This window comes from Eretmochelys imbricata, chromosome 7 (genome assembly GCF_965152235.1).
Source record: "Eretmochelys imbricata isolate rEreImb1 chromosome 7, rEreImb1.hap1, whole genome shotgun sequence".
Lineage (NCBI taxonomy): Eukaryota > Metazoa > Chordata > Testudines > Cheloniidae > Eretmochelys > Eretmochelys imbricata.
In genome coordinates this window covers 124,945,347-124,958,131 of record NC_135578.1, presented here as the reverse complement: position 1 = coordinate 124,958,131, position 12,785 = coordinate 124,945,347, and the positions used below count along the sequence as shown (strand labels likewise).

The 12,785-nt window shown below is 59.7% G+C and overlaps 1 protein-coding gene across 2 annotated transcripts in view; it reads right to left on the bottom strand.

Moving 5' to 3' along the window:
- R3HCC1L (R3H domain and coiled-coil containing 1 like) overlaps positions 1–12,785 on the bottom strand; it is a 52,666-nt gene that overhangs the window by 17,989 nt on the left and 21,892 nt on the right. Inside the window, exons 2-3 of one of the 2 annotated variants that reach the window (XM_077823376.1) lie at positions 7,236–8,615; positions 5,764–6,476 (exon numbers count right to left, since the gene is read on the bottom strand). In XM_077823376.1, coding sequence (XP_077679502.1) covers positions 5,764–6,476; positions 7,236–8,615 — 2,093 coding nt within the window. Of the gene's footprint in view, positions 1–2,814; positions 3,021–5,763; positions 6,477–7,235; positions 8,616–12,785 lie in introns of those variants that run through there. The other variant, XM_077823375.1, reaches the window with a different exon arrangement.

Here is a 12,785-nt window from a genome sequence, read left to right as displayed (position 1 = left end):
CAGACAACCACGTCTGCCCTTCACTCCATGTCCCCAGCCAGACCCAAAACTGAAACTCTCTCCAGCCCCTCCTCCGCTGGGCTTTGTCCCTTTCCCGGGCCAGGAGGGCACCGGATCCCTTTGTTCTCCAGCCCTTTAGCTCTCACCTTGCAGGGGTGAAGGGCCCAGGCCATCAGTTGCCAGGAAACAGGGTGTTGGCCATTCTCTGTGTCCAGTCCCCTGCACACACCTGCCCTCTAGGGCTCTGCAATGATCATACACCCTTATCCCACCCCCTAGATACTTAAGAACTGCCTAGGGGAAACTGAGGCACCCCCACACTATTCAGAGGAAACATTAAGAACAGTCCCACTTCGTCACAGCATAGCACAAGTTTGAACTACAGACAGTATAGAGCCAATATTCATAACTTCAACTACAAAAATGATACACACATATAGACAGCATAATCATAACCAGCAAACCATAACCTTGTCTTAGACACCTCATTTGACCCCCTTTATATAAGATTTGGTGCCACTACAGGACCTTGGTTGCAATGATGATCTATACGATCCCAGATTATGTCAATAACATCACACCTGTTTACCTGGACAGAAGACAATGGACAGAGGCGGGGCTTGGGGCCGGTGACATCAGATGCCCAGCTAGGAAGCAGGGGGGCTCTGGGCTGGAGAGAGGGAGCAGGCAGAGCCCACCTGGATGCAGGGGAGACTTGAATGTGCTGTGCTGAGGGAGGCCAGGCCTGAGATCATGCGAGTTTCCCGTGTTGTGTTCAATGCTCAATAAACCTCCTGTTTTATGCTGGCTGAGAGTCACTCCTGTCTAGAGAACAGGGTTGCATCGTCCCCTTCGGGGGGTGAAGGCCCCGTGGGTCCAGAGCAAGTGGACTCCCTGAGGGGCCCACGGCGAGAGAAAGGCGTGCTAAGGCTCAGAGAGGTGTGGCTCCAGGAGGCGGAGGGGCTTAACCCCGACAGAGAGTGGACCCCCGGGAGAAGGGCTGTCTCACTGAAAGGGGCACCCCGCCATGGACCACACGGGGCCAAGAGTGGGCACGATCGGTGAGTCCGTGACAACATGGTAACAGAGGATGGTTCGCGGACGCCCCCTGTAGACGGTGGCCTGCAAGCGCAGGTGCAGCGAAAGAATGAGGGTATTGAAAGGAACCAGCCTGGAAATGGTCTATAACCAGCTCCATAAGAGCGACCTGGCACATCTCTGCAGGGAGAGAGGGCTGAGCATCAGGAGGCTCACTAAGAAGTAGCTGATTGCTCAGCTTATAGAGAATGACGAGTCTGAGGAACAGGCTTCAGACCCCAGGGGGGCACCATCTTTTATGCCCTTGGTTTGGAGCATGAGGAGAGCTGAGGGTGGTGAAGCGCTGGAATGCGTTACCTAGGGAGGTGGTGGAATCTCCTTCCTTAGAGGTTTTTAAGGTCAGGCTTGACAAAGCCCTGGCTGGGATGATTTAGTTGGGGTTGGCCCTGCTTTGAGCAGGGGGTTGGACTAGACGACCTCCTGAGGTCCCTTCCAACCCTGATCTTCTATGTGCGGCCAACAGATATGGCTTGCAAAAAATTCCAGACTCAGGTGCATGGTGCACATGCCTACCCCATGCGTGCAACACAGCTAGGGGCCGTCACTTGAATAATGTGAATTTTTGAGAGCCCAGAAAACTGATGAAGTTAGCGCTGCCCTGAGAAGTTGTGCTGGAAATCTGGGGGCAGACACGTGTGTGTCTTGCATAAAAAAGAAAAAGGCTGAATTATCACTGTAAATAGGATGGAACCTTAACGACATCTTAGCCACAACATCCACACTCCTCACTGCACAGCCGCCCCTCTCCCGCAGGCAAAGGGGCCTGATGACAGAGGAAGCCCAGGTGTCCCCACTAACAGGCTCTTCAGCAAAGCATGAGGGGCTTCCAAATCTTTAAGGTGCTCTATTTCCATCCTGCCCTGCAACGCCACCTCCGCATGGCTTGGGGAAACCCCAGAGTCCCTGCAAACGCTGCCCAGCCGCTCTCAGGGACGTCCCAGCACAGGGCATTGTGGGATGCCATCCTGGGACCAAGGGGGGGAACGTTTGCAGAAAAGGCTAAACCCACATTGCTGTGCTGACTGCCCCCGCGGACAGTGGGAACGCAGAGAGCACCACACCCAGGTCCCCACTGGTCCATCTCCACAGGGCTGCAGCTAACGGCTCTGCCAGAGACCCTCCCTGCTGCTCCGCAGCCACCCAGCAACCCTGGACCAAGCCACAGAGATTTTGACTCCAGCAACCCGGGGACAGTTTCATCTCCCCCGCACCCCAGACCCACACAGTACCTGTGCACCCTCACATTACAGCGACACCTCCCCCAGCCCCACCCAGACACATCCGCCCCCGCCACACACAACCTACCTCCCACCCACCCGCAGGCCTGACTGCTGGGGTGAGCACAACCCTCAGGAGACAGCACGCTGCAAGCTCTGTACTCACGGCTGCTGGCGCTTTGCCCTGGCCGGCCGTCCCTCCCCCGAGCCCACACCCTCCAGGTGCTGATTTAGCTGTCGCCGGGCAGTGATTCTGCACTGGTAGCATCACAGGCTGACTCCTGCCTGCGACGAGCCCCATCGCCCACTGGTTACATTTTCAAACAAGCACCTCTGTGTTTCTCCCAAGCTGCCCCTTGCTTGGGAGGGGCTCCCTGTGCACGTCCACAAAGCCTCTCACAACCCTCCTTTGCCATGAAGCCTACAAAATACTTAACAAGGATAGGGCGTGCTGAATGCCCCGCCCAATCCTGTCTCATTGCTCCCTGGACGCCCTCACCTGTCTGTCTCCAGCTGCTGACTTGTATCATACTCGACTGGATGCTTGCCGGGGAAGGCACCATCTTTGTTCTGTCTGTGCAGCGCCTAGCGGAGCAGGGTCCCAGTCTGTGGCCGGACTCCTAGGCACTACACTAATGTAGATGAATAATAATCAGAATATTGCTAGGAAGGTGCTTGGACTGGGATAGCGTAGTTTGTATATTGATGGGAATCCACTTCAGATACCAGCACCCTTACAACAGGGTAACCAAACCCACAACAGGGGCCTGCATGGCTCTAACTGGACTGGCCGCAGGCTGATAAAGGCCAAGCAACATGACCACTGTGTGCAGCCCTGCCCGTACACGCAGGCAGATTATTTTCTGATTTCTAAGTTTGTTCTTTATTTTAAACAGCAGAAGGAAGTTCCAGATGCTTCCCGTTACCATGCAGCAGCAATGCCAGGGTGGCAGAGCTAGGGAATGCAGAGGTTAAGCTGAACTCTTGCTTCACCTTAACTCCGCCCCTTGCACAAACACACTGCAATGCAGTCTCTGGTTCCGGTGGGCACACAGTCCTGCATCTGTGTCACCCCCACTCATGGTACATCAGGCAGACATCAGGTGTGCTGCAATTCACAGATGTCTGCTTCTTCAGCAGCACCAAGGTCTTTCCTAGCCCAGATTAGATTCTCTTCTCTGTATAAAATGGCCAGAACAAGTTCCATGGAGACATGGACAGTGGCGTAAGTGGCTGTCACGGAGTCCCCGAGCGATGCTCTAGAACTGCTCCCTGCGAAGCCAGTCAGGACTCTGGGGAAGTCTCCTTTCTGGGAGCAGCCTGTCTGCAGGACACACAGCTCACACAGCTTCCACCTTCCTGGGTCTGACCTCGGAGCATTCAGCGTCCTCTGCCCCTCCGTGCGCTTCCCACAGCGACTCTGCCCAGGCAGGGTCCTGGGGAAGCCAGAGGGTCCTGCCCCCCAACTCCACAGTCAGACGGGACTCTCAGCCAGCCAATAAAACAGAGGTTTATTAGACGACAGCAACATGGTCTAAAACAGAGCTTGTAGGTGCAGAGAACAGGACCCCTCAGCTGGGTCCATTTTGGGGAGCAGTGAGCCAGACAACCACGTCTGCCCTTCACTCCATGTCTCAGCCAGCCCCAAACTGAAACTCCCTCCAGCCCCTCCTCCTCTGGGCTTTGTTCCTTTCCCGGGCCAGGAGGTCACCGGATTCCTTTGTTCTCCAACCCTTTAGCTCTCACCTCGCAGGGGGGGAGGGCCCAGGCCATCAGTTGCCAGGAAACAGGGTGTTGGCCATTCTCTGTGTCCAGACCCCTGCACACACCTTCCCTCTAGAGCTCTGCAGTGATCATACACCCTTATCCCACCCCCTAGATACTTAAGAACTGCCTAGGGGAAACTGAGGCACCCCCACACTATTCAGAGGAACCATTAAGAACAGTCCCGCTTCGTCACAGTGGCAAAGCAGTGGGACTTGCTCTGGGGACAAACCAAGGGGCCAATGGGGCTCTGGCAAGACCAGCAACTAAGAGCAGAGTGTAAGGAAGCAAGGGTGACAGCTACACATGCTTGTGAACATCCCCCACCAGTGCGGGCAAGTTACACGTGGCTGAAAAGCCACCACGCAGCACGTGAGTTCCACTGACCCCAGACGTTTAGCTTGTATCCCTGTTCCCAACCCCCTGAATTTAGCCCACATCTTTGGGAGGAGTCACAAGTGCCTCCCTCAGGGCTGGGGCTGGCCCGCCAAGCACTGCAGTCCTGAGAGGGGTTTTACTTCGGCACAGATACGCACATGAATTAAACTGTGTTAAATCTGAAACTGCTTCCCGCCGATGCTCTCTGCAGAGCTGTAACAGCTGATGTTATCCCACGGTTTGGAGGGTTTATTAGCTAACCCCTCGGTAATGAAGCTGTTTAGTTAATTTCAGCTCTTCATAGACACTAGAATGACACGCTCAGACGGTACTTGGGAACCAGGCTGGACATTCATTTGAACAAGATTAGGCCTGTTTGTTACTTTAGGGACATTAATGTCATTCTGCAGATTACCGATTTCAAACTATCGCTTGAAAATGTAATAATGGATTTCCAGCTTCACAGCGAAAGCTGAACTTTCCTCCTAAGTCAACAGGAAAACTGCTTCCTAGTGCTAACCAGCTCATTGCAGTAAATTTAGCCCTGTGCTTGCGGGAAGATATGGTAATGAACCACAACTGATTAAGAAGCTGTCGTTTCCCTGAAACTTCACGGTGCTCTTTCAGTGGGAAGCCATGTGTCTCAGCCTGTTTCTTTCTTACAAGTCTGTGTCACGAGGGCGCAGGTGCAGCACGTGGCCTTTTCCGGGCACACTGTAGGTACTATAACTGAAAAGCATTTCCCTCCCTTCCCCCACACTCAGGGTGACCCAAGGACGGCCAGTCGGGCCCATCTCCCAGTGACCAGGCCCAGACACTGCAGAGGCAGGTTTCTCTCCAGCCTCTGGCAGGGAGTGGGTGGCTCTGGCCCTGCATCAGACAGGTTTGGGCCCTTCCATTTTCCCCTGTAACTCTGGATGTTCTCCTCAGCCACAAGAACATCGAACCCTTTCCTGATCCCCCAGCCACTCGTCCCTGCAGTGAAGCCAGAGGCCGTGCGTTCCACAGGCTAGCTACACCCTGCCTAGCGAAGTGCTGATCCATCGGGGTGACATTTATCACCACCACGCACGAGGACAAGGCCACAGGTGCACAGGGGCTGCAGGGAACAGGGCTCACAGCATGGTCTATGGTACCATCTGAGGCCTGGGCTGGGGTACAGACCGCTCCTGCAGCACCAAAGCAGCCTGACCGGACGCGTCGGGAGCTGTTCCCCACCCCGTACTCCCAAGCACGGGCAGTGAGGGCAGCTGGCGGGTGGGGTCAGCCCCTTTGGCCCGGCCTGAGTCCAGCCGACAGAACATACCTCTTCCAGCAGGCGCTGGTCCAGGCAGTCTCCATCGGCGTTAAACAGCGAGTCCCAGCTCCCCTCTGCCGCAGCACTGCTGTCGCTCCGGGCTCCGTCACTGGACTGCTCAGGCCCTTCGGTGTTGCTGTCCCAGCAGGACATGCCGCCTTCGATCACACCACCATCATCCTCCCTTTCCGTCCCAGGCTCTCCATCAGCTCGCAAGCCATGTAATGGCCTTGCCACCCCGCCTGGACAGTCCAGCTCCTCAGCCAGGCTCCCTGCCGAGCAGCTGCCCGGGATCTCCGGAGACCGGCTGTGCTCCCTGCTCCCATGAGCTGGCGAGTGCTCGGTGTCCCCCAGTGCACTGGGGCCTGAGCCGCAGGGCATCTCCTCCCCACACAGCGGTGCGCTGCCTCTGGCCTTGTCCACACGCTCCGGGAGGGCCCCAGCGCCAGAGTCTGTCCTATGGGCTCTGCTGTGCGCTCTCGCCCTGGCACACTCAGGCATGCCTCCTTCCTGCCCACACCCCTGCTCTGGACAGACAGCAGTGCTCCCCCCCTCGCTGTCAGACACGCTGCCTGCCCTCCCGCACGGCTGATCTGCGGCACCCTCCCCTGTAAGCTCGCACACGCTTCCTGCGCTCTCCCCGCTTGAATCTGCGGCACCCTCCCCTCTGAGCTCGCACGCGCTTCCTGCGCTCTCCCTGCTCGGATCTGTGGCACCCTCCCCTGTAAGCTCGGCCACGTTTCCTGCGCCCTCCCCACTCTGATCTGTGGCACCCTCCCCTCTGAGCTCGCACATGTTTCCTGCGCTCTCCCCGCTCGGATCTGTGGCACCCTCCCCTGTAAGCTTGAATGCGTTTCCTGCGCTCTCCCGGCTTGGATCTGTGGCACACTCCCCGCTCGGATCTGTGGCACCCTCCCCTGTAAGCTCGCACGCGCTTCCTGCGCTCTCCCCGCTCGGATCTGCGGCACCCTCCCCCCTGAGCTCACACGCGCTTCCTGCGCTCTCCCCGCTCGGATCTGCGGCACCCTCCCCTCTGAGCTCACACGCGTTTCCTGCGCTCTCCCCGCTCGGATCTGCGGCACCCTCCCCCCTGAGCTCACACGCGCTTCCTGCGCTCTCCCCGCTCGGATCTGCGGCACCCTCCCCCCTGAGCTCACACGCGCTTCCTGCGCTCTCCCCGCTCGGATCTGCGGCACCCTCCCCTCTGAGCTCGCACGCGCTTCCTGCGCTCTCCCCGCTCGGATCTGCGGCACCCTCCCCCCTGAGCTCGCACGCGCTTCCTGCGCTCTCCCCGCTCGGATCTGCGGCACCCTCCCCTCTGAGCTCGCACGCGCTTCCTGCGCTCTGCCCGCTCGGATCTGCGGCACCCTCCCCCCTGAGCTCACACGCGCTTCCTGCGCTCTCCCCGCTCGGATCTGCGGCACCCTCCCCTCTGAGCTCGCACGCGCTTCCTGCGCTCTCCCCGCTCGGATCTGCGGCACCCTCCCCTCTGAGCTCGCACGCGCTTCCTGCGCTCTCCCCGCTCGGATCTGCGGCACCCTCCCCCCTGAGCTCGCACGCGCTTCCTGCGCTCTGCCCGCTCGGATCTGCGGCACCCTCCCCCCTGAGCTCGCACGCGCTTCCTGCGCTCTCCCCGCTCGGATCTGCGGCACCCTCCCCCCTGAGCTCGCACGCGCTTCCTGCGCTCTCCCTGCTCGGATCTGCGGCACCCTCCCCCCTGAGCTCGCACGCGTTTCCTGCGCTCTCCCCGCTCGGATCTGCGGCACCCTCCCCCCTGAGCTCGCACGCGCTTCCTGCGCTCTCCCCGCTCGGATCTGCGGCACCCTCCCCTCTGAGCTCGCACGCGTTTCCTGCGCTCTCCCCGCTCGGATCTGCGGCACCCTCCCCTCTGAGCTCGCACGCGCTTCCTGCGCTCTCCCCGCTCGGATCTGCGGCACCCTCCCCCCTGAGCTCGCACGCGCTTCCTGCGCTCTCCCCGCTCGGAGCTGGGATGCTCTTGCCTGCACATTCAGATGCGCCACCTGTGCTCCCCGCTGCCTGCTCTGATATTTCATCACTGCTCTCATTCCCAGGCTGAGAGGAAGGGCCTAGCCGGGCCAGTGAGCCCCCAAGCCTCTGCTCCTGTGCCTGATCCTCCCCTCCACGTGGTGGCACAAGCAGGGGACTAGATGTTTCCACCAGCAGATGGGAACAAGGTCCAGTACCTGTCCTTGAATCCCAGCACCTTGGGCTTGGCTCCCCGAGCCCTGGCTGGCTGGGCACCTGCTCCTCACTGCCCCCTGGCCGAGCGGGAGCCTGATCCAGGCGGGGCTCCTGAGGGCGGGGCTCCTGAGGGCGGGGCTCCCGCTCCTCACTGCCCCCTGGCCGAGCGGGAGCCTGATCCAGGCGGGGCTCCTGAGGGCGGGGCTCCTGAGGGCGGGGCTGTTCACTGTGGAGGTTTGTTTCCAGCCGCACACACGGCTGCTCCTCTGGGGCCAGATGGTTTTGGTGGCGTGTGCGACGCTGATCCCAGCCCTCAGCAGAGGCTCCTTGGGACTGCCCTGGGGCACTGCCCCGTTTCCTGTCCCCCAGGGGTACGCGCTTCCTTGTTTTCCCCTCCGACCTCCTCCCCTCTCTGGCCACGGGCTCATGGGCTCCAGTGCTGGGGCTCTGCCTCTCGCAGCTGCCTTTGGCACCCTCCTTCTGCAGCACACGGCGGTTTTCCTCCTCCCTCCGGCTCCCCATGGTCCATGCACCACTGGCAGGGCCTGCTCCTTGGGCTGCCATCTCCCGTCGCGCTTTGGGCACGTAGAGGGCCATGTCAGGCTTCCTGGGCCGGACCCGGCTCTTCTCCCCCTCCTGCTGCATGGTGCCACCCCCACCTGCCAGGGAGAGAAAGCATTAAATCATTGCCAAGGCAGCAATGCGACGGGACCCCCCGGGCCGGGCCGGGCCGACGGGACCCCCCGGGCCGAGCCGGGCCGACGGGACCCCCCGGGCCGAGCCGCACAGGCTGTTGGGGGCCTGGGACAAAATCCGAAACTAAGGCCCCCTCCCTTCCAACCCATTGCCACGGAGACCAAAGGGGCCCTGGGGAGGGGGCTGGAGAGACAGCCTGCCCTGCACTCGCCCTGCAGCAGCAGCTCCTGTCCCAGGGGCATGGCCCTGCCGCCCGTCCCTCACCATGGGGCTGGCCAGGCTGAATTGGAGTGAGTTGCACTGCAACCCTACAAGCCAGGTCTCTACACTGCTCACTCTAACCCCAGGGGCTCCAGGGCCTCCGACAAACTATCCCTCCCCTCCCAGGCAGCCCGGCCCACAGGATCCAGTGGGGCAGCCCCATAGCTAGGTCCTGCTGCTGAGCTTGCAGCAAGGACAAGCCAGTTACAGCCCCGCAGACAGGACCGTGCCCCAAGGGGCATAACCACGCAAAAGATCCTCTGTCCTGGAGGACAGCAGCTCGCTGGGCCTTTCCGACCACAGCCCTGCTCCCTGCCTGCCCTCGCTGCACGGCACCAGCACCAAGGCTCCCTCCTGCGCTACGTTACCCCCACTTCTCCTCCGACCTCCAACCGCTCTACCGCCTTGAGCGATCTCAGAGCCTCCAGCGTACAAAGGGGTGGGGGGGTCCCTACAGCTGTAAGCTCCTCTGCGCGCGAGAGCACGAGCGTGAGCGTGTGTGCACCCACGCCCGCAGAGCCCACCACGAGGCCGTGTGCACCCAAGCCCGCAGAGCCTCTATCTCAACTGGGGTTTCTGGATGCCACTGAAATACACCAAGCCACCACTGCAGTTCTGGCCAGCCTGGCTGCACAGGACACTCCAGTGGAGAAGGCCCCAGTGCTTAATTTGTGACAGGGCTTGCCAGGGGAGAGCCCTGGTGTCTCCGGACCGTGGCAGGGCCAGGCCCTGGGCCCTCTGGGCTTTGCCACCTCAGTTATAAAGTAAACAAATGGCCTGAGCCCCGGCCCCTCCTTCATGACACTTGACGCCCTGGATCACCCAGCACGGTGCCCAGGCCAGTGTCCGTAGGGGACACAGCGCACAGTGCCAAACACTCACCCCAGTGCTAAGGTGACTCTGACCTCAGGAAAGGAGGGACCATGGTGCCCCAAGCAAGGCTAGTTAATACATCCACCCACCCCGCCTCCAGTAAACACAGACCGGCTACGACATGCTGCCCCACAGGGAACACGACACTGCGCCAAGATGGGGCCAGCCCCCCAGTGAGCCCTTCCCAGCCCAGCTCCCGACTCGGTAACACCACAGCCTGCAGCTCACTGCAACACCAACACGAAACCCTGCAGGCGGATTTCCAAGGGGCTCAGAGCCACCGGCCCTGCCGCTCAGCACTTCGCACTGTCAGTCCTCTACTTTCCTGGAGGTTTCTAAGCAGCGGAACGTGGCCTCCATCACTGCCCGGGCCTGCGTGCGCAGAGCCACCCGCAGACAATCAGTACCGAGCTCTGCCGGGGCAGCTCTGCCTGCAGAACGGGCTCATGAGGGGCCGGGCACGCAGCCGCGCCCAAACAGCGAAAGAAGAATGGCGTGCGGGGCTCCCCGCAGCCTGGGCCAGCTGGGTTACAGGTCTGCGCCTGGAGAGCCACCGTAAGACAATCATAAGAACATAAAAACAGCCACATTGGGTCAGCCCAAAGGTCCACCTCGCCCAAGATCCTGTTTTCCAACAGTGGCCAATGCCAGATGCCCCAGAGGGAATGAACAGACCAGGTAACATCCAGTGAGCCATCCCATGTCACCTGTTCCCACCTTCTGGCAGACAGAGGCTCGGGACACCATCAGTACTGAGCTCTGCAGCCTGCAGCTCACCTGCGGCAGAACGGGCTTACGAGGGGCCGGGAACGCAGCCGTGCCCGGAGAGCGGCAGCAGAATGGTGTGCGGGGCTCCCTGCAGCTTAGCAGCTCCACAGCTCGTGTCCAACGTACGAGGGTGGTTTCCTACCTGCCAGCCCCACTTCTCCGCCTGGCGCCAAGAGTTCGCTCTCAGGCCTTGGCCCCAGCGATGACAGCTCTGCCTCTGTCCCCCATCACCCATGCAGCCCCGCTGCCTGCGGCGAGCACAGCCAGGTGTCACTGACAGGCCGCAGCACTGGGGCTCAGGCCAAGGAGGGAGAGGTTGGCTGGGCTAAGGAGCAAAAAGCAGGAAACCGTTATTAATGTCATTAAGATGAGAGACAGCCCCAAGCCCCCAATCAGCAGAGACGACCCTCCTACCTCGGGGCAGTTCTGCCGAGTAGGAGGCAGCTGGTTTTTAGTCACTGTTCACAGCAGGACCAGCTAAGGACACAGCTGTCCTACTGACACCATCCGCACGGAGAGACTCCTGTAGACATCAGCTCTGCTGCTACCACGGCCCCGCAGATGGTCTCGCAGAGCCAAACATCGCCGGGCATTTGAAGGTGTGCTTAAGGAAGCGCATTCTAATAGCTTATCGTTCAGGGTTTGTATTTGCTGGCCTGGCGTCACCCCTCACTGAGGACTAGCCTCTTGCCTGGGTTAAACACTAGCTCCGTTTTATTGGGCACTTGTTACCGACCTTTTGAGAGCGCTTGGTGCCATAACAGCTGCAGAGCAGTCAAGCTGGCCTGTGTGCAAAGCCCATCCGACATTTAGGGAGTGGGCTTCTTCTTCCCCTTCACAGAATGCAAGAAAGGCTGAAAGGGCTTGGTTGAGACTGGCCTTCCTCTCTCCACCACAGCAGCTCCCCTGCTCAGAGACAGCGCCCGGCTCAGCCCAGCAAGGAGGGGTTTAGAACGTTTGGGCAGCAGAACACAGGGGCTGCGACGGAAGTCCTGCCACAATCCAAGTATAGAGTTTGCTAACTTAGCTAGCAAATCTCTCTGTCTCTCTCACAACCACACACCAACCACACAACAAACAACATTTACTGCCCTGTGTAGTTCTTGGAGGCCTTGGAAGAGTCCCAAGTGTGAAAGAGAGGAAAGATGGAGGCCGTTGAGTTGAGATAGGAGAGGAATAAGAGGCAGGAAGAGACAGATGCAGATGAAGCCTGACGCGGAGCAGGGAGCTCAGGCACCAAGATTTCCCTTTCAAGGACAAGAGATTCAGTGGAACTGAACATCAAGACTTTTGAAGCTGATACAAGGAGACACACACACATGCTTAGCCAGAGGAACTCAGTGCCACCAGGTACCCCGGGGCCAAGCGTGCGGCAGCTCAGCAAAGGAGCAGCTGTGTAATGGGGATGATCAGGGCATTCAACGGGTGACAGACACCAGGCTTCTCACACCTGGCTCTGAAGCAGCAGGTGCGGAGTGCAGTGAGAGGCTGGGCACTGAGCCAGGCCATTTCTACATAACCATTTGGCAGAAGGAATGAACAACCTGCTCCTGAGAGACAAGCAGAAGTAGAACCACAGAGGGGTCACAGCCCTGTCTTTGTGCCCAGACAGGGAGTGCCCCCAGACCCTCCACTCCCCCCCTCTGTCCACCCCACACAGAGCCAGAGGGAGTCTGGGGCTGCCCTGCTATTGTGCCCGGATCCCCTGGCTCTCCGCCTGGCGCTCTCACCAGCACAGCTTGGGGTTGCCTTAAGGGCAGGTGAGAGAAACTCAAGGGAACACACCGCAACTTCTCCTCTCAGGAGCCTCCAGCAGTGCACCCCGCCCCCTTCCACAGCCAATCCCTGGCCTACAGAGCCATCCATTAGAGAGGTCAGTGAGTAATTAGCTGGGCTGTAATGAAGCTACATTCATCAGCGCAAGAATCAATTTCCTCTTGAACATCTGCGCCTACAAGCCCCTCTCTGGCAGCACCTTCCCTGCTCTCTGCCATCTGCAGAGACAGCACCCAGACACGCTGAGTCTCTGCCCTGCCCCTTAGCCAGGGCATGGTGCCCCACACCACAGGCAGGCTCGGAGATCTGGGGCACAGGTAGGGTTGCCTGCACAGGACGGCGAGCACACACCCTCCCCTGCCAAGCTGGCACATTCTCTGGTAAACAGCCATGGCAGAGCAATAACCACATGTGGCAATCCCACGCGAGGAGCAGAGTGCTGCAGAGGTGTCATT